Below are 22,897 nucleotides of genomic sequence, written 5' to 3'. Positions count from 1 at the left end.
AATTTAGTACTTTCTAGAACATGTAATCCAAAAGTTGAAAACTAACTTCTAGATTAGATAATGCAAAAGTTAAAATATGGAAGTAAATATGGAAATAGGAATTACTTCTACATACTTCCACATTGATCAATATGGAAGTATATATGACAATTTAAAAGTTTGTTTGGTTTCATATTATGTAATCTAAGTTAAATTTACAATTTAGGATTGTACAATCATAATTTTTCTGGTCTGAGTGCATCTCTCAAATTGGACAATCCGGAATTGAATCTATCATAGCTATGAATTATAAAATCTAGGGTGTTACAATTCGCAACTACGTTGAATGTGAAATTAGTACAATGGAAGACTCAATCTAAAAGACTTTGGAATTATTCTAAAAATAACTCAAAAACTAGTTATACCTTTCTTATTGCTCGAATGCTTTGAATAAAGGAAGCCGAAGAACTAACTCAAAGGAGTTACTTAAGTTCAACCTTTACCTTCAACCACACGCTTGCTAAATCAAATGTAAAAAAAAGAGTAAGAGATCACAAGACACAAATCTAGAGCATCAATGAATGTTTTAGAGGATAAATGAGTTATGATACAAAAATGACAAATTAAACATTAAAAATGACAAATTTTCATGGGCTTTGTCGAAGCCCAACCCCAACCAGAGCCACGTGGATCTTGGAACTATTTTAATTTTTTTAAGGAAAGGACGGAGAAAAGAAATGACCGGGGAAAGAAAGAAAGGAAGAAAGACTGTTGTGTTTAAATAAAACAAGAAGGATAAGAGAGAAGCACCTTCTTCTTCTTCTTTGTTACTGCTTCAACTTCTTAACAACAATTTCACACTTTCACTTTTTTCCAATTCCCGTTGGTTAAGTCACTCGCTCTAATCCCACCTCTGCACTGTAAGCCCTTCTTTTTCCTCTTCAATTTTCGCTCGCTGTTTGCGTTTCCGTTTTTGGTACTCAATTCTTAAATGATAAATGAATAATTAAAGCTTTTGGGGTGCTTTTGTTTTTCACTATTTTTTCTTTGGATGTTTACTGAATTTTGTGGCATGAAAGCGTGTTAGTGTTTTGTTTGTGTTGGCTGTTTTCTAGCTTTTGTTTCTGCTGACGCTGCATTTACCTTAGTGGTTGAAGTTGAGGTGGATGTTTTGATGGTTTATTTGGCTTTTCAGAGTGGAATGTGTGTATTTTAACTGGCGTTGTGTTTGTGCTTTTGGTGTTTGTGGTTTTCAGCGTTGTTGATCGGTGAAGTTGGTGAGAGACAAATCTTGAAGAGTTTTGGATCTGTTTCCTGGGAAACCCTAGTTTTCTGCCGTGAGTATTTGGAAATTGGGATTCTGTGGAGATGCAAGCTGAGGATGGGACTAGCAATGGTGATAAGTGGGCTGGGTTGGGTAGGAGGTCAGATTCTGAAGATGGAGATTACGGGGGGAGAATTCTAGGTGGAAATAATATTGCTGGAGGTGAAGAAGGTCAGGGCTTGAAGGATGAAGCTTTAAAGGATGGGGTTGTGGTTGAAGGTGAAGAAGTTCGGGGTTTGAAGAAAGAAGCTTATGATAGTAGGGTGACAAGTAAAGGTGGGAATGGTATTGCTGAAGGTGAAGAAGTGTGGGTCTTGAAGCGTGAAGCTATAAATAATGGGGTGACGCACGAAGGAGGAAATTGTGTTGCTAATAGGAAAGAAGTTTGGGGTTTGAAGAATGGAACTGTAAATACTGGGTTAACAGTTGAGGGGGGCAATGGTGTTGCTGAAGGTGAAGAAAAAGTTCAGGACTTGAGGAATGAAACTGTAAATAATGGAATGGTTCTTGAGGGTGGAAATGGTGTTGCTGAAGGCGAAGTTTGGGACTTGAAGAATGATGCCACGAATATCAGGGTTGTAGTTGCTGATGGGAATGGTGTTGCTGAAGATGAAGAGGTTTTGGGCTCAAAGAAAGAAGTTATATATAATGGAGTGGCAATTGCTGATGGAAATATTATCGCTTACAGTGGAGAAGATCTGTGCTCAAAGAATAAAGCTGTAAACAATCAGGTGGCAATTGCAGATGGGAGTGGTGTTACTCCAGTTGAAGATGACCGCTTGAAGAATGAAACTGTAGATCATGTAGAGGTACTTACAAATGGATTTGGTGTTGTAGAAGGGAAGTCTGGTGCTGTTGAATGTTTTCGAACATATAAGAGGCGCAAGCATGTAAAACGTGCTTCAGAATTTAAAGTTCAGGAGAACAGCAGAAAACATTTGGAAGTGGTAAGTTACCTGCTGGACCAGTTTTTCCCTACTGCTTTTACAATATTTGTGCCTTTGATGGTTCTGTATATCTATTTGTCATCACTCCGCACAAGATGTTTCATGTGTTACGTATGTCATTTTATAAAATTGTTAGAGGTGGTGATAGCTGGTAGATTGTTGGGTTTATGTTAAAAAGAGGTCAATCAGCTTTTTTTTTTTCGTAAGATGCACATGTGCCTATTACTTGTAGTTATGGAATAATTTACAGGAGTGCTGATATTCAAGGGTATTCCTGTTCTATATGGGTTGGATTGGACTTGTAATTATAAATGTTTTAGTTAAGTAGTTTAAAAAATATGACTATGGAGAGATATTGTCCTTCCTTGGTTAATTATGGATGATTTACTCCGGCTATATTTGGGTGGATGTAGTGTGCGGTGGTTGTTTCTTTAGCTGCTCCCTAAGGCATTTGTTCTAACATACGATATTAGGTTTCTGGTCTTTGGTTTCTTGCTGTGGCTTCTAGGTCTATGGTAGTGAGTATTTGTAGAAGGTTTATTAAGCTGAGTGATGCATTAGAAAAACGTAAAGTAGAATGCTAGTGTTGGTAGAAGAAATATTGAATACTGCTAATCCTTTTGTCTCTGTGCTCTTTAGTCTTATTTTGCTAATGCTTTGAAGATATGGAGTTACTTGGACACAAACACAGATAGGATATGAGTTCAATAAGTATGCCAATGTTAGTAAGAATAACTTAAGTAACCCATCATGAGCTGCATTTGATTCAAGATTAGGTATGTTACTTCTTGTTAAGTTTGTGAATTTAAGAACAAAAATGATGAGTAGAACATCAAATGACAAAATTTGGGGATCATTTCTCTTGTACGTTTTAGATATTGTTCATTGGAGCAGCTATGGCTGGTTAAAATTTTATTAGGTCCAAAATGGAAGTGTACTCAGAGTTAAAACACAAGGGAAAATGTATTTTGGTTGTGGATCATACTTGATATTTTTATTTGTGACAAAAGAGAACTAATTGGCAAAGTCAATGTTTGACATTGCTATTGTGCAAAGATCAAATCCTCATGCATGTACACTGTTGAGTGGAGAATAATTATGTACAAAAGTGAAGCTGAGTTGCAACCTATGCGGTGTATTTTTCATAAACTCTAGGAAAGAGAGAATCATCAAGTTGAAACCATATGCTTTTTAGACAAAACATGATTTCTATTTATATTGAGAAAAAATGAATCAGTACAATAAGTAGAGGAGATTTGATATCCTCTAGTAATAAATATATGATACAGGAATAATAAAAAAGGTTCCTAATAAAACAGATAATCTGGATATTCTTCATTATATAGGGGATCAATTCCGTATTTCTATAATTTTAACACTCCCCTTGAAGTAGAGCATATAAGTTGTATGTTCCCAACTTACTACAAATATAACCAATCCTTACTCAACCAACTATTCACTAGAGTTGACAAATCTAGTAGCCAAATATCCAGGCTCCAATTTTTCTCTTTTGAAATGAGAATCCATCATAGTATGTTTGGTCCTCTCATGAAAGATAGGATTAGAGGCAATGTGTAATGTTGCTTGATTGTCACATTCAAGGTGCATTTGGAAGTTTTCATCAAATGTGAGCTCTTTGAAAAGTTGTTTTAAGCCATATGAGATCAAAAGTGACTAATGTCATTGCCCTATATTCTGCATCTACACTTGAGCTTACCACAACATTTTTGTTTCTTACTTTTCTGCAATGTTAAATTACCTTAAACAATAACACAATTGATTTGCTAGCTAGAAGGGAACCAACTCCCAAATACCACTACTTTAAAGGGCACACATCTTATTAACCATCACTTATCACCATTCTTGGTGAGATAAAGCTTCATCTAGAGATCTAGAAATGGAAATAGAAGATGATAAGGACAAATAAGTATAATGTATGGTGTAAAAAGGATGATAGTTGTGGTTTGTACAGTGGGGAGAAGGGTTATGGGTAAAAGCGTACCTATTTGAATAGCAATTGGTCAGTCATTTTAGAGAATATTAGATTCGGTCCAAAAGATAGTGTTGGGGAAAGATTGAGCATGACCTCTATTATATCATTCTTTGTCCAAGATGGATTGTCGTACTAGAATTTCAATAGGCCATGAACGATGTTGACATACTTCAAGAGGTGTTGGAGAAACATCCCCGAGTTACAATAGAGTCATCTAGTGATGATGAAAGAAGATCGATGGTGGTGGGAAAGTGACTATATATGTCGCCATTGGAATAAACCCTAAACCCTATTATATGGAACAAACTCAAAGAAAGAGATGTTAGTAGTCATGAAATACCTTTGAAGATTAGGAGAGAAACATTGATACTCATTATGAGAGTAATGATATTCTACAAAGACACATTGAACGACCGAGGTAGAAGTTTATCTTGACCAGGTGAGTTTATGCACAAAACATGTGTTACTAGAAACACGTGGAAGAAGACTATGAATGAGGAAAAAGGATAGAGTGGTGGGGTACCCAATCATTAAGACAAACGATGGCAACTAATTAATAAGGTAACATACTATAAGGACGACATCCACCCAAAATTATGAAGAAGATGAATTTGAAGAAGTGTTTGAGTATAGTTTCAATTATATGTTTGTTTTGTCGTTCATACAATCCATTTTGTTGAGGAGTACGAGGACATGAAGTTATGTAAAGGATAGCATTAGATGGCATGAATTGTTGGAATTGGATACTAGAGGACTCTGCTATCTTGACATTAGATTGTCAATGTCTTGTTTAGCAATCCCATCTCCTAAGCTTTTACATGAATGCTCGGGTCATCCACGTTTATCAAAATTGAAAAGTATGATTCCCGAACTCAACAAACTCCAAAACCATATTTGGAATACATATCAATTAAGAAAGTATGAATGTGAGTCATGTCAATTAGGAAAATATATCCGGTCTTCTTTTCCAAAAAGAAATGAAACAAGATGTAACTTTGTCTTCTCTATAGTTTATTTTACCATTTGGGGTCCAAGCCGAATCTCATCCTTTGGGTTTCAGTATTTTGTAACTTTTGTTGATGAATGTTCTCATTGTACTTGAGTTTACTTAATGAAGGATTGGTCTGAACTTTTAAATAATTGTGTCTATCCTTGGTAAAACTAAAAACCAATTTATCAAGATCTTAAGGGGTGGTAATGCCAAATAATACTTTTTTTGTAGTTTTCCACTCTTTGTATATCCTTTTCCTAACACTGTTCCATTTTCGCCCAATAATCCAAATTCATCTCATTAGCCCAATTCACATGGACCATCACGCCTCCTCTTATCACTTACCAACGACGGATTCAAATGATTGGTCCAATACCTCATGGTGTGTCCTTTTCATCAAGTCCTTTACCATTCGTACTACATCTCCTAATTATGAAGATTCTAGTTGGCCTATTTCCATTCCGAAATGTACTCGCTATACGCACAATCCTCATCCTATTTACAATTTTCTAAGCCATCATTGTTTGAGCCCTTTCTATTTTTTCTCCTCTTTATCTTTCATTACCATTCCTAAAAATGTGACGGAGGTACTTAATCATTTTGGATGGCGACAAACCATGATTGTTGAGATACATGCTCTTGAACATAATGGCACATGGGACTTGGTTACTCTTTCACTTGGACAGAAGATTGTTGGTCGTCGTTGGGCCCAATGGTGTAATTGATCGCCTCAAAACTAGATTGGTGGCCAAAGGGTATACTCAAATCTATGATCTTGATTATGGTGATACTTTTTCTCTCTTACCTAAATTGACTATTGTTCGCCTCTTCTTTGTTGTGACAATTATGGCATTGGCCTCTCCATCAATTACATATCCAAAATGTTTTTCTTCATGGTGATTTAAAATAGGAGATTTACATGAAACTTGACAATCATTTTATTCGAGAGAAGATGTTATCCAAAGAAGTTTTTGTACCAAGCATGTTGGATCTGTTGGAAAATTACTATATGCTATACCTATGAGCTGTACCTATCTTTCTAGGTTGGTCTTTGCTCTTTCCTATGCTCATTGTATCATAACTTTATCAATATAAATCGGATAACATATGAAAGGAGTGTTCAATCTCTCAGACTCTCAAATATAGTCTCCTTTATTTCTCAACTGGTGCGATTGAGGGCATGGGAAGAAAGCATGATAGATTCTGTTGAGATGTAATATTTTATTTTATCATGTATGGGATCTTTTCTTTAGGGTTAGGGTTAGGACTGGGCCTTGACTCTTTGTATTCTGCTTACTATCTTCTTATATAAACAGTAGTAAAACAGTAACAGTGACAAGTTTTTCACTGTTTCATTTATCTGAAATCTCTTCAAGATGGTATCAAGAGCCAGAACATGAGTCTGGTTCATCTTCACTGTTTGTCACAGTGACTGTCATCGTCCGCCGTCTTCCGCAACTGTCCGCCGCCGTCCGCCGCGCCGTCCGCCGTCGCCGCCGTCGCCGCCGGCGTGTATACTCCGGTGAAGTCAGGGTTAGGTGCGCCTCGAGGAGCGCAACCCATCCCCGCAAGTCACGTCCCCGGAAACCTCCGCACGCGCCGCCACGCTCCGCTTCTCTCCGGCGACTTTCAAGCGCGTGTACACCATGCGCCGCCTTCCCGGCGCCGGAATCGCGCCGCGCCACCGTCGTTCGTCTCGCCGGAGCCTCCTGGTCTTATATCTGCTCTTGGTTCTCTGTTTCGGTGACCATATCTTGAACCTAGGGTTTCTTCTCAAAAGTTAAGTTTTTTTTTTAATGGCTTCTACGGGTGGATTGTCTCCCTCTCTATCAGCTACTCCTATTATTACCTCTGTGAAACTGAACTGGAAAAATTACTCCTCTTGGTCAGCTTCGGTGGAGTTGTGGTTTCTTGGTCAAGGTTATCATGATCATCTTGAAAAAGAGGTCTCTAATATTTCAGAGGAAGAGAAACCTAAGTGGCAGAAATTGGATTTTCAGTTGTGTGCTGTTTTATGGCAATCAGTTGAGCAAGGGGTCTTAGACATTTTGAGACCTTACAAGACATGCTTCTCTTTTTGGAAAAGGGCACAAGATATTTTTGCTAACGATATTCAACGCCTCTTTGATGCAACTCAAAGAGTAGCCTCACTCAAACAAATCAATCATGATATGGTTTCTCATATAGGAAAGGCTAGGGCAGCAGTAGAAGAATTGAAGAGTTTTTTTGTGGCTGATTCATTAGAAGATATCAACAAAAAACTTGATAAGTTTTACATGGTCTTAATTCTGAGGAGCCTACACTCGACTTTTGATCATGTGCGTGATCAAGTTTTAGCCGGTGATCAAATCCCTTCGATGGACAACTTAGTTACTAGACTTCTTCGTGTACCTACATTGGTCAAAGATGAAAGTTCAACTGATGTTTTTGAAACATCAGCAATGGTAGCACCACGAGGAAGAGGAGGAGGTCGGAGCAACCGTGGAGGACGTGGTGGTCGAAGTGGGCGTCCTCAATGCTCATATTGTAATAGAATGGGCCATACCCAAGACAAGTGTTACTCCTTACATGGTTTTCCCGATAAAGCTGCTCATGTGTCCAAGTCTGATCATTCAGAATCTAGAATTTCTGATGAAGAGTACCAAGAATTCTTGAGGTACAAATCTGAGAAATCCAACAATCCTGGCTCATCCTCTTCAATGTCAACTGCATGCATCTCTCAATCTGTGGAAGGTCTTAGTCCATGGATTCTTGACTCAGGTGCCTCAGATCATGTCTCTGGTAACATTTCCTCATTTTCCTCCATTTCCTCTCCCAAAAGTCCTCATTTTATTACTGTTGCAAGTGGATCCAAAGTGGCATCTCAAGGAATTGGCAAAGTTTCTTTATCACCTTCACTAAATTTAAACTCTGTTTTGTACATTCCTCATTGTCCTTACAATTTAATCTCTTTGAGTCAATTGACTTGTTCCTTAAATTGTTCTGTAACCTTTACTGCTAATTCCTTTGCTATACAGGAACATGGTACGGGTCGTCTGATTGGAGAAGGACATGAGTCACGGGGACTTTATTTCCTAAAACCAAGCTCCTCAGTATCTTGTTTTGCAACTTCATCCCCAAAACTTTTGCATGATCGTTTAGGTCACCCAAATTTGTCTAAGTTGAAGATGATGGTTCCGAGTCTCAAACACATTCAAGCCTTAGATTGTGAATCGTGTCAGTTAGGAAAGCATGTTAGATCTTCCTTCCCTAAAAAGTCTGAGACACGATGTAATTTTGCTTTTTCTACTGTTCATTCTGATGTTTGGGGACCAAGTCGTGTCACTTCTTTTGGTTTTAACTATTTTGTAACGTTCATTGATGAATTCTCTCGATGTACTTGGGTTTATCTAATGAAAGAAAGATCGGAACTTTTATCCATATTTGTGTCCTTCTTTAATGAAATTAAGAACCAATTTGGGAAGACAATTAAAATTCTCAGAAGTGATAATGCTAAGGAATATTTTTCTGCTGCGTTTTCCTCATTTTTATCTTCCCAAGGAATTTTACATCAGTCAACATGTCCTCATACTCCACAACAAAATGGCATAGCCGAAAGAAAGAATAGACACCTTATCGAAACTGCACGCTCTCTCATGTTGAATACCAATGTTCCTATTCATCATTGGGGAGATGCAGTCCTCACTGCTTGTTTTCTAATCAATAGGATGCCTTCTTCTTCTATTGAAAATAAAATTCCTCACTCGATAATTTTTCCAAATGATCCTTTGTATCGTGTTTCTCCATGTGTGTTTGGATGTACTTGTTTTGTTCATAATGTCTCTCCAGGTCTTCATAAACTTTCTGCAAAGGCTATTAAGTGTGTCTTTTTGGGATATTCTCGCCTTCAGAAAGGGTATAAATGTTATTCTCCCTCAACCAAAAGGTATTATATGTCTGCTGATGTTACATTCTTTGAGGACACACCTTTTTTCTTGTCCTCCATGGAGGAGAGTTCTTCTATTCAACAAGTCCTTCCTTTACCATCCTGTGATCCCTTGGTTCTTCCTGAAACTCAACCTCAAAATGCCAATGACATTGTTCAACCACCTCTTCTCACATATCAGCGTCGCACTCCAGTGACTCCTTCCTTGCCTGAAGACCCCTGTGACTCAAATCCTTCTCCACCAGATTCTCGAATCATGGATCCTTCATCCTCTTCATCTTCTCTTGACTCCGATCACACTTGGCTATTGCCCTTCGGAAAGGTACTCGCTCTACTCGTAATCCACATCCTATTTATAACTTTTTGAGTTATCATCGTTTGTCTCCTCCATATTTCTCTTTTGTTTCCTCCTTGTCTACCGTTAAGGTTCCTAAGAATGTTGATGAGGCACTTGGTCATCCTGGATGGAGACAAGCCATGATTGATGAAATGCAGGCACTTGAACACAGTGGGACTTGGGAACTTGTCTCTCTTCCTCCTGGTAAGAAGTCTGTGGGCTGTAGATGGGTCTATGCTATTAAGGTTGGTCCGACTGGTGCTGTAGACCGACTCAAAGCCCGTCTCGTCGCTAAGGGGTATACTCAGGTATACGGTCTTGACTATTGTGATACTTTTTCTCCTGTGGCTAAAATAAGTTCTGTTCGTCTTTTCCTTGCTATGGCTGCCATTCGCCAATGGCCTCTGTATCAGTTGGACATTAAAAATGCCTTTCTTCATGGTGATCTGGAAGAGGAGATATACATGGAGCAACCTCCTGGGTTTGTTGCTCAGGGGGAGTCTGGGTTAGTTTGTAAGTTGCATCGTTCTCTCTATGGCTTGAAGCAATCTCCTCGAGCTTGGTTTGGTAAATTTAGTCGTGTTGTGCAGAATTTTGGATTGAAACGTTGTGAAGCGGATCATTCAGTATTTTATGGTCATACTTCTCCTGACAAATGTGTTTATCTTATGGTTTATGTTGATGATATTGTTATCACAGGAAATGATATCACTAGAATTACTCAATTGAAGAACCATTTGTTTAGCCACTTTCAGACCAAAGATTTGGGTCGTCTTAAATATTTTCTTGGTATTGAAGTGGCGCAATCAAGAGAAGGTGTCATCATTGCACAGAGAAAATATGCTCTTGATATTTTGGAAGAAACAGGTCTGACAAATTGCAAGCCCATTGATAGCCCTATGGACTCAAATCAAAAATTAACAAGAGATCAAGGTGAACTTTTCTCAGATCCGAGAGATATAAAAGGTTGGTTGGAAAACTCATCTACCTTACTATAACAAGACCTGATCTTTCTTATCCAGTGGGAGTTGTTAGTCAATTTATGCAAAATCCCCACATTGATCATTGGAATGCTGTGATTCGCATTCTCAGATATGTAAAAGGGAACCCAGGACAAGGATTGTTGTATGAGAACAAGGGAAGTACTCAAGTTGAAGCGTATTGTGATGCAGATTGGGCTGGTTGTCCAATTGATAGAAGATCTACCACAGGGTATTGTGTATTCCTTGGAGGGAACCTTGTATCTTGGAAAAGTAAGAAACAAAGTGTTGTTGCTCGATCTAGTGCAGAGGCGGAATATCGATCTATGGCTCTAGCTACATGTGAACTAGTATGGATTAAACAACTCCTTCAAGAGTTGAAATTTTGTGAAAATGAGCAGATGAAGTTATATTGTGACAACCAAGCAGCCCTTCACATTGCCTCCAATCCGGTGTTTCATGAGAGAACAAAGCATATAGAAATTGATTGTCATTTTGTTAGAGAGAAATTACTATCCAAGGATCTTGTTACAGAGTTTGTCGGCTCTAATGAACAACTTGCAGACATTCTGACTAAATCTTTAAGAGGGCCTAGAATTCAATTTATATGTTCCAAGCTTGGAGCATATGATCTATATGCTCCAGCTTGAGGGGGAGTGTTGAGATGTAATATTTTATTTTATCATGTATGGGATCTTTTCTTTAGGGTTAGGGTTAGGACTGGGCCTTGACTCTTTGTATTCTGCTTACTATCTTATATAAACAGTAGTAAAACAGTAACAGTGACAAGTTTTTCACTGTTTCATTTATCTGAAATCTCTTCAAGAGATTCTTTTCCTTTTTGTTACCTTACATTATAATAATTTGCTTCATTGCAAATAATTAGTCCAGCCAAGGGGTTAAATTTGTCAGCTCATTTTTTTGCTTGAATTGCATTATTTTTTGACAGTTGCTATTATAATAGTATTTGTATTTAATGTGGGAATAGGAAGAGAGGAAATTTTTCTTTACCAAGATTTGTGCCTCACACTAAAACAAAATCATGACTCTGGCCTTGGTCCAGACGTTACTTCAAGCACACTAAACACTCCTGGTTCTTTCTGCAAAGTTGTTTTTGAACTTTTTACGCTATATACTTTATTCTTTCTGCAGAAACTGTGATTTGATTGTAGGCAAGACTTAAATAGATTATTTACTTGACCATTGGGGGAATGTCGTGCTAAAGCATTTATATCATTCATTAATCAATGATAATGGTGGTATGGAATGGTGTATAAGAGAAGCACTTATGATTCATCCTAAAATTAGTTGTGCCACTATAATGACTGTTGATCAGTTAGAAGTTCACTTATCATGCATACAGGACCAGTTCCTTCAGTTTTACTTTTCTCATTTTTTTCTGCAGGAAACTTTTAAAATTGATAATAATGGTCAAGAACGTTCTTCGGATTTAGAGTGTTTGCTTTATAGATTACAGAGTGAAGCTAATGGGCAAGAAAATGCTGTGCATAATGGATTTTCTACTGAGCCTGATGGCCATGGTGCAACTGAAAGGTGTCAGCGTTTGTTCTGTGATATCTTAGCATCTGAGAAGTTCAGTTCATTATGTAAAATATTGCTTGAAAATTTCCAAGAAATGAAACCTGAAACTGTAGTCGACTTTAGCCTGATAAACTCCAGGATGAAGGAACAAGCTTATGATGAATCACCTACACTTTTCTTATCTGATCTTCAACAGGTAATTTATAACAGTAGCTTGCCTCTTGTTACAACTTTTACATAGCTATGATTTTTCTTGAAAATTTGAAATTTTTTTGTAACTGAATATGTGCTTTAATTGAGTGCCATGATGGTGATGTGCTTGTTCTTTTATTTTTGGTGAAAATCTTGTTCTTAGTTTTAGTTATAGTGTTTCATGAAAACTCAATCAACAATCATGAATATTTTTTGCATCCAATGATTTGGATTAGTTGGCTCTTACCTTACACAAAAATATTCTTTCATGCAGAGAAAGAGTTCCTTGGTTGCCCTTTAACAAAGTAACTCTAACTTCAAAGTAATAATTACACAAAGATCCCTAGAATCTTCTAACAACTTCTAGTAGAACACTTAATATACTACTAACACTACCCCTCAAGTTGATATATGGATATCTATCATTTCTAGCTTGCATGTGAGGTCAGAAATCATTGAGTGGAAAAAACTTTTATGAACAGATCTAGTAATTGATGCCTAGATGAAACATAGGAAGTAGTGATAAGACCACTATCCAGTTTCTCTTTAATCAAGTGTCGTTCTATCTATGTGTGTTTGGTCCTATCATGTTGAATTGGATTGTGAGAATGCTAATAGCTGACTAATTATCACAATAAAGCATCATGGGTTCGTCATAAGCCACTTTAAGATCATTTAGACTAATTCTCAACCATAGCAATTCACACAACCCATGTGCTATAGCTCGGAATTCAACCTCTACACTAGACCTCACAACAAAATGATTTCCTTGACCAAGAAACCATAACTCCACAATAGCATACCAAGATGAGTAATTTTTCCAGTTCAATTTTGCAGTGGTAATAGTAGGAGTAGCAGGTAGAGAGGAAGTCATTCCATTAGTAGAAGCCATTCCAAAAAAAACCTAACTTGAGAAGAAACCCTAGGTGAAAGCTATGGCGACCAAAATAGAGGAACAAGAGCAGAAAGACGTCCATGAGGATTCGGCGAGACGAACGACGGTGGTGGGGTGCGATTCTGGCACCAGGAAGGCAGCGCATGGTAGACAAGCGTTTGAAATGTCATCGAAAAAAGGCGGCACGTGCGGAGGATTTAGAGGCTGTGACTTCCAGGGATGAGTTGCGCTCCTTGAGGCACACCTAACCATGACTTTGCTGGAGTAGATACGTCGGCAACACTGACGGCTGCGGCAGACGGCGGACATGCAACGATGGACGGTGCCTGTGACAAACAATGAAGATGAACCAGAGGAGATGTTCTGGCTCTTGATACCAAGTTGAAGAGATTTTGGAGAAATAAAACAATGAATTTTTATCTCATTGTTATAGTTTTACCATGGTATGTATAAAGTACAAAGAAGCAGAATACAAAGAGTCAAGGCACAACCCTAACCCTAATCCTAAAGATGGGTTCCCATACATGAATAATAGTAAAACAAAAAAACATTACATCTTAGCATTAGGAATATGTAGAACATTTTTCAGAACTATTGTTGGGTTTATTTGGACATCTCCTTGACCAGCTATAGCTATTAGTTTCCATTAGCTATGGATATTTTCTTGTTGTTAGGACATGGGCAATATCTGGAAAAGTATTTAGGGAAGGGTGTTATATGATTTGTGGCTTCGCATTCTAAAACCCAATAGTGGGTACATGGTATATTTGAGACATTAAATCTAATCGAAAATTGTAATCTAGTAGAATATGTCAATGAACACATACTTATGGATTTTTCCAATTTATTAAGGAAGGATCTTACTCTTTCTAGCTCCTCACGATTGAGTTGGATAGATCCTCCTTGATTTTCAGGAACAACAACATGCTGCTTGACCCCCTCTCTTTGGAGGAGCTCCTTTGTATCCCTAATCTTTGCTTTGAAGTTTTCCTTGCAACTTCCAACATTTTTCCCTAGTGTGGTGTGGCTTGTTGCAATAAGTACACCATACTCCTTCATTTCTTCTCCAACTTCATAAGAAAGGCTCTTTTCCTTTGGTAAGCAACCATTGTTGTTTCTTCGGCAATCATTGCTGAATGTTTTGCAATAGAAGTCTCTAGCAGTAGACGACGGCTACTTTCTTCACTCTGAGTAATTGCCATGACTTCATTGAGTTATGGCACCTTCTCCTTTCCCAATATTTGAAATCTGACTTGATCATATTCTTGGTTTAGACCTACCAAGAAATCATACACCCCATCCTGGTCAATGTACTCTCTTAGAATTTCCAAATTCTCATAACACTTGACCTTAATGACCTTATAGTGATCCAATTCCATCCACAAAGCTTGCTGGTTTACACACTGTTCTGCCTATTTCCCTAAGCAAATCTATGACATTTTTGTTGAGAAATGAAGATTCCTTTCTTAGAGTAGGCTACTTCAATTCCCAAAAAATACTTGAGTTTCCCTAGAATCTTTATTTCAAATTCTGCTGCAAGACATGTCGCAAGACATTCACTCAACTTCTGCTGCTCTCTCTTGCCTTCTTCGGTTAAAATAAGATCATCTACATAAACCAGCAAAATAGTTACTTCCCCTGAAACTGAATGTTTGAAAAAAAGAGTATGGTCTCCCTGATTCTGTTTATAACCCAAACTTGTTATCACATTAGTGAATCTACCGAACCATGCTCTAGGAGATTGTTTTAGTCCATATAAGGTCTTTTCTAGTTTGCATATAGTTCCTGAGCCTGCCATTTCATCATAACATGGATGTAACTCCATGTAAATTTCCTCTTCAAGATTTTCATGTAGGAACACATTCTTTACATCAAATTGTTGTAAGTCCCAATCATTATTCACTGTTAATGATAATATGACCGACTATATTCATTTTTGCAACCGGAGCAAAAGTTTCCAAGTAACCACCCTATAAGTATGTGTAAATCCTTTAGTCACTAATCTTGCCTTGTAAACTGTTCCATCTACTTCAAAATAAATACCCATTTGCACCCTATTGCCTTTTTCCCTCTAGGTAAGATAGCAAGCTTCCAAGTCTTATTTTTGTTCAATGCTTCCATTTCAACATCCATGGCTTGTTTCCATATTTTATAAGATAATGCTTCAGATACAGAAGATGGTATGAATATGTTATTCAGATTTGTAAGGAAAGTTTTATGGGTAGGAGAGAGTTGTTTGAAGGATAGAAAATTTGATAAAGGATAAACAAGTTTTCTTTATAAGAGCAATAGGTAGGTCAAGGTCATTAGGTTGGCTAAGGTTTTCTTGTTGTACTTCTGAGGTTTCCAAAATTCCAGTATCACATTCATTAAACAAATTTACAGAACTAGTAGATGTTACCTCATGTTGTGGTACTGGATTGGATTCTTGAACATGACTAGAAGCTGGAATGACCCTCATTTTTCTCCTTGAATACACTAGATTTTTCTCAAATTTTCTACCATTAGTAATCTCCGTTTCAAATTGGGTGTTTGAATTTGTTGGGGTTCAATCTTAAGTTCAGTTTTGGTCAAAGTAGTTTCGGTCTCTAGTTGTATTTCAATTTCAGGTTGGGTTGGACTAATATCGGGTTTGTCCATGTTCACCACACTAGGATTAATTTCAGGTCTTGAGAATATTAGAAGCTCATCTTCCCTTAAAGGTTTATCTTCCTTTCTTATACCCTCCCCCTGAAGATGAGATACCTTAAAATAACTTTCCTGTTCAGGAAAAGTGTCAAGGAGCATGCTGTTATGCTAGCCAACATTAATTTTAGATTTTATATTTACTGTGGCTTAATTAGTAGAGAAGGTAGAAGAGGGAGCAACAATAATGGCTATGACTTCATTCAGAGTTGGAACTCTTTCTTTGCCTAGAATTTGAATCTGAACTTGATCATATTCGGGATTTAGGCCAACCATGAAATCATACACACGGTCTTGCTCAATATACTCATTGAGTAGAACTGAATCCTTTGAAAATTTTTTCTTTTATCATACGATAATGATCCAATTCCATCCATAGGGACTTGAGTTGATTAGCATATTCAGTGACAAATTTATTACGTTGTTTAGCTCCCACAATTTTTACTACTTCATACATTTGGGTAGCATCCTTAGCCTTTGAGTAGGTTTGTTCTTCTGTTTTCCAAATCTCCTTGGATGAGTTTAGAAACATACATGTGTCACTAATCTCAGGTATCATGGAATTCCAAAAGCCACACCATAATCATTGAACTTCTTCCCATGATTTGAATCTGGTTTCTGTTTCATTAGGAGGATTTACTGTCAGATGGCTGCCCTTGCCTTTGCCTTTTTAATATGGTTCGTGTAAGTTGGGACCATTTAAGATAGTTCTTTCCGTTCAATCCGTATGTAGAGTGAATATTATACAATTCTCCATTATTAGGGAGTTTGTCACCTTAATCAGGGACAAAACTCACCATCTCGAGAAGCAAGAATAATGGAATGAAAAACAAAGTGCAGCAATGAAGGCTGCAAGAAGACGGTCGTAGATGCAGTGAAGACTGCATGAAGATGCAGTGAAGACTGCGTGAAGATGCAGTGATGAAGGCTGCAGTGACAAGTAGAAGCAGCGATGAAGGTTGCAGTGGAAAAAAACAGAGGCAGCAATGAAGACTAGAGTTTGGAAAATAGACGCAGCGATGAATCGGAGTGGGTCAAGGTTGCGCAGTAGTGGTGATTGCGATTTGGGGTTTTAGGCTACGGTCAGAGGCTCCTGGATAAGGAGCTCTGATACCATCTTAAAATTAGAAGGGAATGATATTTTTAAAATTAGAAGGGAATGATATTTTTATTCCTTATTGATGATCATTAGGCCAACTTACCTATTTAAACATATACATATATAACAGAACATGTCCTTAGAAAGAATAAATCCCTATAATTACGGATTTTATTCTTGTTAGAATTATTACTTCTATTGTATCATTAAACCTATGTATAGTGTGTAAAGTGGGGGAAACCTCTACTGCTGTATCTAATTATGCACCTAGGATCCTAGTGCAGTCTCTTCGTCTTCCATGTACTTGTGTTGGAAGTACCACATCGACTAGAGATAAGGCCAATTCATAATATATAAGTGAGGTGCAAACTTCACCTTAGAAGCTGGTTTTGTGGGGTTGAGTTAGGCTTAAAGCCCACTTCTAACATGGTTCTAACATGGTATCAGAGCCAAGTTAGAGCCTATCCTAGTGAACGTTCTTGGACATTCTGTTCCACCCGATATCGGGGCGCTAACGAACCACCCACTATTTTCTTGTCCCACGCACGAGATGAATATACTTTGGCGTGAGGGGGTGTGTTGGAAGTACAACATCGATAGAGATAAAGCCAATTCATAATATATAAATGAGGTGCAAACCTTACCTTACAAGCCGGTTTTTGGGGTTGAGTTAGGCTTAAAGTCCACTTCTAACATGGTATCAGAGCCAAGTTAGAGCCTATCCTAGCGAGCTTTCTTGGACATTCTGTTCCACCCGATATTGGGCCACTAAGGGACCACCCATTAATTTCTTCTCCCACGCACAAGACGAATATACCTCGGCGTGAGCGGGTGTGTTGGAAGTCCCACATCGACTAGAGATAAGGCCATTTCATAATATATAAGTAAGGTGCAAATCTCACCTTACAAGCCGGTTTTGTGGGGTTGAGTTAGGCTTAAAGCCCACTTCTAACAACTTGTATATGTTTTCATTATAAATAGAAGAGAGTGAGAGTGGTCCTAAAAGTATTCTTATTACAATCTTCCTAACATTAAAACAGAATCTGAACTAATTAAGCCACAATAAATAAATAAAAAACTACAATCAAGGTTGGCTAGTGTAACAGCTTGCTCCTTGACAATATCACTTCTGGTGCCCTGTATGGCTGCCATGGTTTTTACCATCACATCATAAATGTGTGCAACATCTTTCCTTAGAATATTGTTCCTTTATTGCAATCCATATGGCTTTCTGCTGAATTTAGAAACAAACATGTGTAACTGATTTCTAGAGCCCATTGAGTTCCAAAACCATGCCATGATCATAGAGTCTCCTTCATCCCATGACTTGAATGTAGGATCATCTTCAGCAGGGGCATCATTGGTTAAATGGCTAGCCTTTCCTTTTCCTTTCAAGATGGTCTTAATGACTTGAGACCATTTTAGATAATTTTTTTCATTCGATCAATAGGCTGAATGAACACTTTATAATTCTATTGCATTGTGGGGCTTGTCTCTATTTTTCATTTCAGCCATTACAATTATGTACAATTAAGGAACAAAATAATTGATAAGTGAACTAGACAAAGATGCAAGATGCACAATAATGGATGTATGAGATTGTGGAGCAATGAAGGTTGATTAAACACACACTCAGAACATGCAACCATGAAGATTGCAATTAGTTTTATTGCAATTAGGTTTACACCACAATGAAGACTGCAATTAAATCACACGATCAAAAGGTCCAAGAAGTATAAGGGCTTTGATACCATCTCAAGTTTAGAAAAAATAATATAGAATCTTATTCTGTGTCATTACATACGACCGATATTTATACATACATACATATATATTTTGGATAATTTTTGAAACAAGCACAACCTGTTCTAGGAAACAAATCCCTGAGATTGGAGGATTGATATGCTAGTAATAAAACCAAGATACAACCAATATACATAATTAAACTAATAGGAATAAAATCTAAAACTTCCTAAAATATCTTGATATTCTTTAAGCAGAGTTTGCATCCATAAAATTTCAGCAGTTGTTTGAACAAGACCTGGCAACAGCAGCTTGTTTCTTAGCCACCTGGAGATGGGATTTGATATAAGAAAACTAGCAGGAATAAAATCCCTGAGATTGCAGGATAGATATGCTAGTAATAAAACCAAGATACAACCAATATACACAATTAAACTAGTAGGAATAAGATCTAAAACTTCCTAAAATATCTCGATATTCTTTAAGCAGAGTTTGAATCCATATAATTTCAGCAGTTGTTTGAGCAAGACCTGGCAACAACAGCTTGTTTCTTAGACCACCTAGAGATGGGATTTAATATAAGAAAAATGACAGCACAGGAGGTGGACCTGCGATCATTAGGATCTGTAGCCCAATCTGTATTAGGAAAAGCTTGTAACTTGTAAGGGAAAAGGAGAGGCAGATGTCATAGGAGTAGTATTATGAAGACCATGTAAAATACTAACTATCATATTATTCATGCACTAGTAAAAATACTTATCATAGTACTTAAGAGGAAGACCATGTAAAATACTACCTATAATATCAAATCCGAATTCTAAAATGGTATGAGAGCCTGCTCTAGATCTATTATTGGGCCACCTATCATATTTTTCATGCACCAGTGTTGAGCTGGGGCTGGGGGTTGATGTATTTCAAGTCTTGCACTGACTATTGATAAGGCCAACCTAATGTATATGAATAAGGGACAGGCTGGTTTAGTGGATGAATTAGACTTAAGTCCAAATTAGTAGAATACAATACAGGTAGTGAGAAGGTTCATCCATGATTCCTTGGCCTATATTTGATACACCCAAATCAGATATAATCAGATCGTCAAGAGCTAATTAATGAGTGCCGTCAGACTTTACTAATTTAGCAAAAAAGGATAGTTCCTAAAAATTTTATCAACTACTAATTTCTTAAGATGAATAAATTATTATAAATCCTATATCAACATGATTGCATCAGAGCCATCCATTATCTTTGCCTAATCAGAACTGTCCACAATCTTCAGGGTATTTCTTTACAGTGTTTGTTTATTTCTAGCCTGAGTAGGTAACAGGAGAATTTAATCTTATTTTACATGACTCGGCCTTGTTGATATTCTTAGGTTTGGCAGAAGCTTCAAAATACTGGCCATCAGATTGTTGCTATAGCCAGGAGCCTCTCCAACTTGTCAAAAGCTTCCTTCCGTGAGCGGGTAAAGAAAACTGTTGTTAATAATTTTCCAGTTCCATAATATCTTCATTGCTTCCGAATTATATTCACTTTTAGCTGGGTTACGACTTTTTCTGTCCTTTATAAATCATATCTTTTCTATATTGTCAGGTTGTGATTTCAGCGCACAGATCCTTTGAAGACGGAAAACAAGTGGTAAGAGTATCAATATTTTATTCTGATATTTCATGTGCTGATCATGCATATATCTGGATCGAGTTTAAAAAATCTGATGTTTAGATAAATTGACTTAAAGCGCCTTTGATCTAGTAATCAGATAAAATTTGTGCATATTCCAAATCCTCTCACACTAATGCCACTATTCTATGCACATGTACAAGAGTATTATTTTTCTCTTGATATTGTAAGTTGCAGTTTTTGTATTGTAAGATTCAGTATAAAATAAAAATACATGTATATACCCTGGTGTTTTTTAAAACAAAATGAAAGGTGGGCCATGTTTCAGTTTTTGTGTAAAAACATGAAATAAAATTATGAAGCAAACCCCAAATAGTCTTTAACCTCAAGTGCAGAAGTTTCTCTGTGGACTATATAAATAATGCAAACTTCAAATTCCACTAAGGCTGTTTTTAACTTTGGCTTGCTTTCCCTTGTTGGTCTCCCATTTCACCATTAATAATAAAGAAACAAGTTGCAAGCCTTCTAGCTACTGAAAGAGACCAATGCTGTCTATTATGTGACAGAGACACATGATGTTGATTGTTAATCAATTCTAATTGAAAGCACTAGAGCTTAGACAAATAATGATTGTCTTTTTTGTTCAGTTTTGTCTTGGTTATATCATATTCATCGTTGTAGCATCAATTTCTGTTGCATTATTCTGCATGATCAAAGACCAAAGGTGCCTCTATTGTCTTCTATCTTTTTTCTTTTTGATTTCCTCTTAAAAACTAAATGAGTGTAGAATGAGTTGTCATTGTTTAGTATGGCCAAAATTTATTGCTTATCCGTCCTGCGGTAACCCCACCCAATTTGTCTGGCAATTTCTTAGGTGAAATGCTGGGTAATGAAAACATTAATCCCTATATATTGAAACTTTTCGCTACCTTTAAAACATTATTTTCCTCCGGTTGATAGATACGAGAAGTGTAATTAATTTTTCCTCTGGCGTCTAAATTTTGCTGTGTTCAGAACACACTTGTGACTTGTTTGATTTTTAAGACTTATGTGTTTAAGTATCTTCCTAGGTTTTGCAAGTTTTAACTATCCATGGTGCATGGATTGTTTATGCTGTTCAATCAGAGTACCAAATGCACTTCACTTGATTTGAAATTTTGCTTGAGATTTATTAAACCGGTGTTGATTTTTTATGTTATGTCAAATGGCTGTGTAACCAGGAATCAATCTCTCACATGAAGCCGGAACGGAGACTGGAATGTGTTACATTCAAAATTGGCAGCTGCAGGCATTGTGGAGACAAAGCAGAAGGTGTAGACTGTTTGGTTTGTGATTCATGTGAAGAGGTATATCATCTGTCTTGTATTGAGCCTGCTGTGGAAGAAATACCCCGCAAAAGCTGGTTCTGTGCCAATTGTACTGCCAGGGGAATTGGATGTCAACATGAGAACTGTGTGGTGTGTGAACGGTTGAATGTCCCAAAGAAACTGGACGACATTGTTGGCAGGGAAATCATCCCTGCAAAAGAAGAAAACCCAAATGAATTGGAGGAGAATTCAAATTGTACTTGTGATGGGATTCCAGTTTCCACAGGTCCAAGACATCTTTCTGTCTGCAAAATTTGTAAAATGGTGGTGCATCATGGAAAAATAAAAATCTGTGGTCACTTATTTTGCCCCAGTAAATACTACCATGTAAGGTGTTTGTCTAGTAAGCAGCTTAGGACATACGGTCACTGTTGGTATTGCCCTTCTTGTATATGCCAAGTCTGCTTCACCGACAAAGATGATGATAAGATTGTTCTCTGTGACGGCTGTGATCATGCATACCATATGTACTGTTTGAAACCTCCGCTGAATTTGATTCCTGTGGGGAAATGGTTCTGCATAAAATGTGATGCAGGGATATTAGCAATACGTAAGGCAAGAAAGGCACACGAGAGCAAGAAAGGGAAAATTGGTCAGAAGGATTTAAAGCCAAATGAAGACATTGACAAGAAATGGAGCAGAAAACGTGAACGGGAATCTGATAAAGTTGGAGGAATGGAGATGCTTATAACTGCAGCAAATACTCTGAATTCTGAAGAGAAAATGAATGCAATCCAGATTGAGTCAGAGAGAACATTAACATAAGGGCGTATGTGCTAACTGCTAATACCTAATGTTTTCTATTTCCTGCATTTGTTTTAGATAACTCATTTTCTTAGGCTGTAAAACTACGATAGATTTTACTGACTTTTGGATACATGCCGTTTGGTGAGAAAGGATTTTAGAGGCCAAAGAGCATAATGCATCAATAGAAACTGTGATACATGAAGTCTTGGTCCTTTTTGCAGGTCATATAGCATTGTAATATATGTGGATGATATGAAAATTGATTGGCTACTTTTTTTCTCCATGCAGAATATAACGTTCTGATTGTCATGTTTTGGTAAGCCATGTTCTTTATATTAATGTCGATGTCCGGTTTGTTGATAATAAAAAGGGGTGTGTTTTTGTTTCAGTATAAGAAGTTCTGGAGTGATTTATTGATCATATATTGAGTTAATCTAAAGCCAATAACTATTAGGACTTTTAATTACAGAAGTGTTACTTGGTGATCCTGTAGCTTGGCTCTGACCTGTGTGTTATGAATAATAGTTTGTTGAT

At 37.3% G+C, this 22,897-nt stretch overlaps 1 protein-coding gene across 1 annotated transcript; it reads left to right on the top strand.

Moving 5' to 3' along the window:
- The first annotated feature begins 699 nt into the window (after positions 1 to 699).
- On the top strand, positions 700 to 22,646 carry LOC114195482. Its single transcript, XM_028085970.1, has 6 exons — positions 700 to 899; positions 1,236 to 2,250; positions 11,882 to 12,214; positions 20,005 to 20,094; positions 20,223 to 20,267; positions 21,470 to 22,646. The coding sequence occupies exons 2-6, from the start codon at positions 1,348 to 1,350 to the stop codon at positions 22,379 to 22,381; spliced, it is 2,283 nt and encodes a 760-aa protein (XP_027941771.1). The 5' UTR covers positions 700 to 899; positions 1,236 to 1,347; the 3' UTR covers positions 22,382 to 22,646.
- The last annotated feature ends 251 nt before the right edge of the window (positions 22,647 to 22,897 follow it).

Source organism: Vigna unguiculata, chromosome 8, assembly GCF_004118075.2.
Source record: "Vigna unguiculata cultivar IT97K-499-35 chromosome 8, ASM411807v1, whole genome shotgun sequence".
NCBI lineage: Eukaryota > Viridiplantae > Streptophyta > Magnoliopsida > Fabales > Fabaceae > Vigna > Vigna unguiculata.
This window is presented reverse-complemented; position numbering and strand designations above follow the sequence as displayed.

Bases quoted from the DNA above. Each gene is read 5' to 3' on its own strand.
- LOC114195482 (XM_028085970.1), top strand. From the start codon at position 1,348: ATGCAAGCTGAGGATGGGACTAGCAATGGTGATAAGTGGGCTGGGTTG. The intron at 20,095-20,222 runs GTAAAGAAAACT...CTATATTGTCAG, and splicing joins AAGCTTCCTTCCGTGAGCGG to GTTGTGATTTCAGCGCACAG. The intron at 20,268-21,469 runs GTAAGAGTATCA...CTGTGTAACCAG, and splicing joins TTGAAGACGGAAAACAAGTG to GAATCAATCTCTCACATGAA.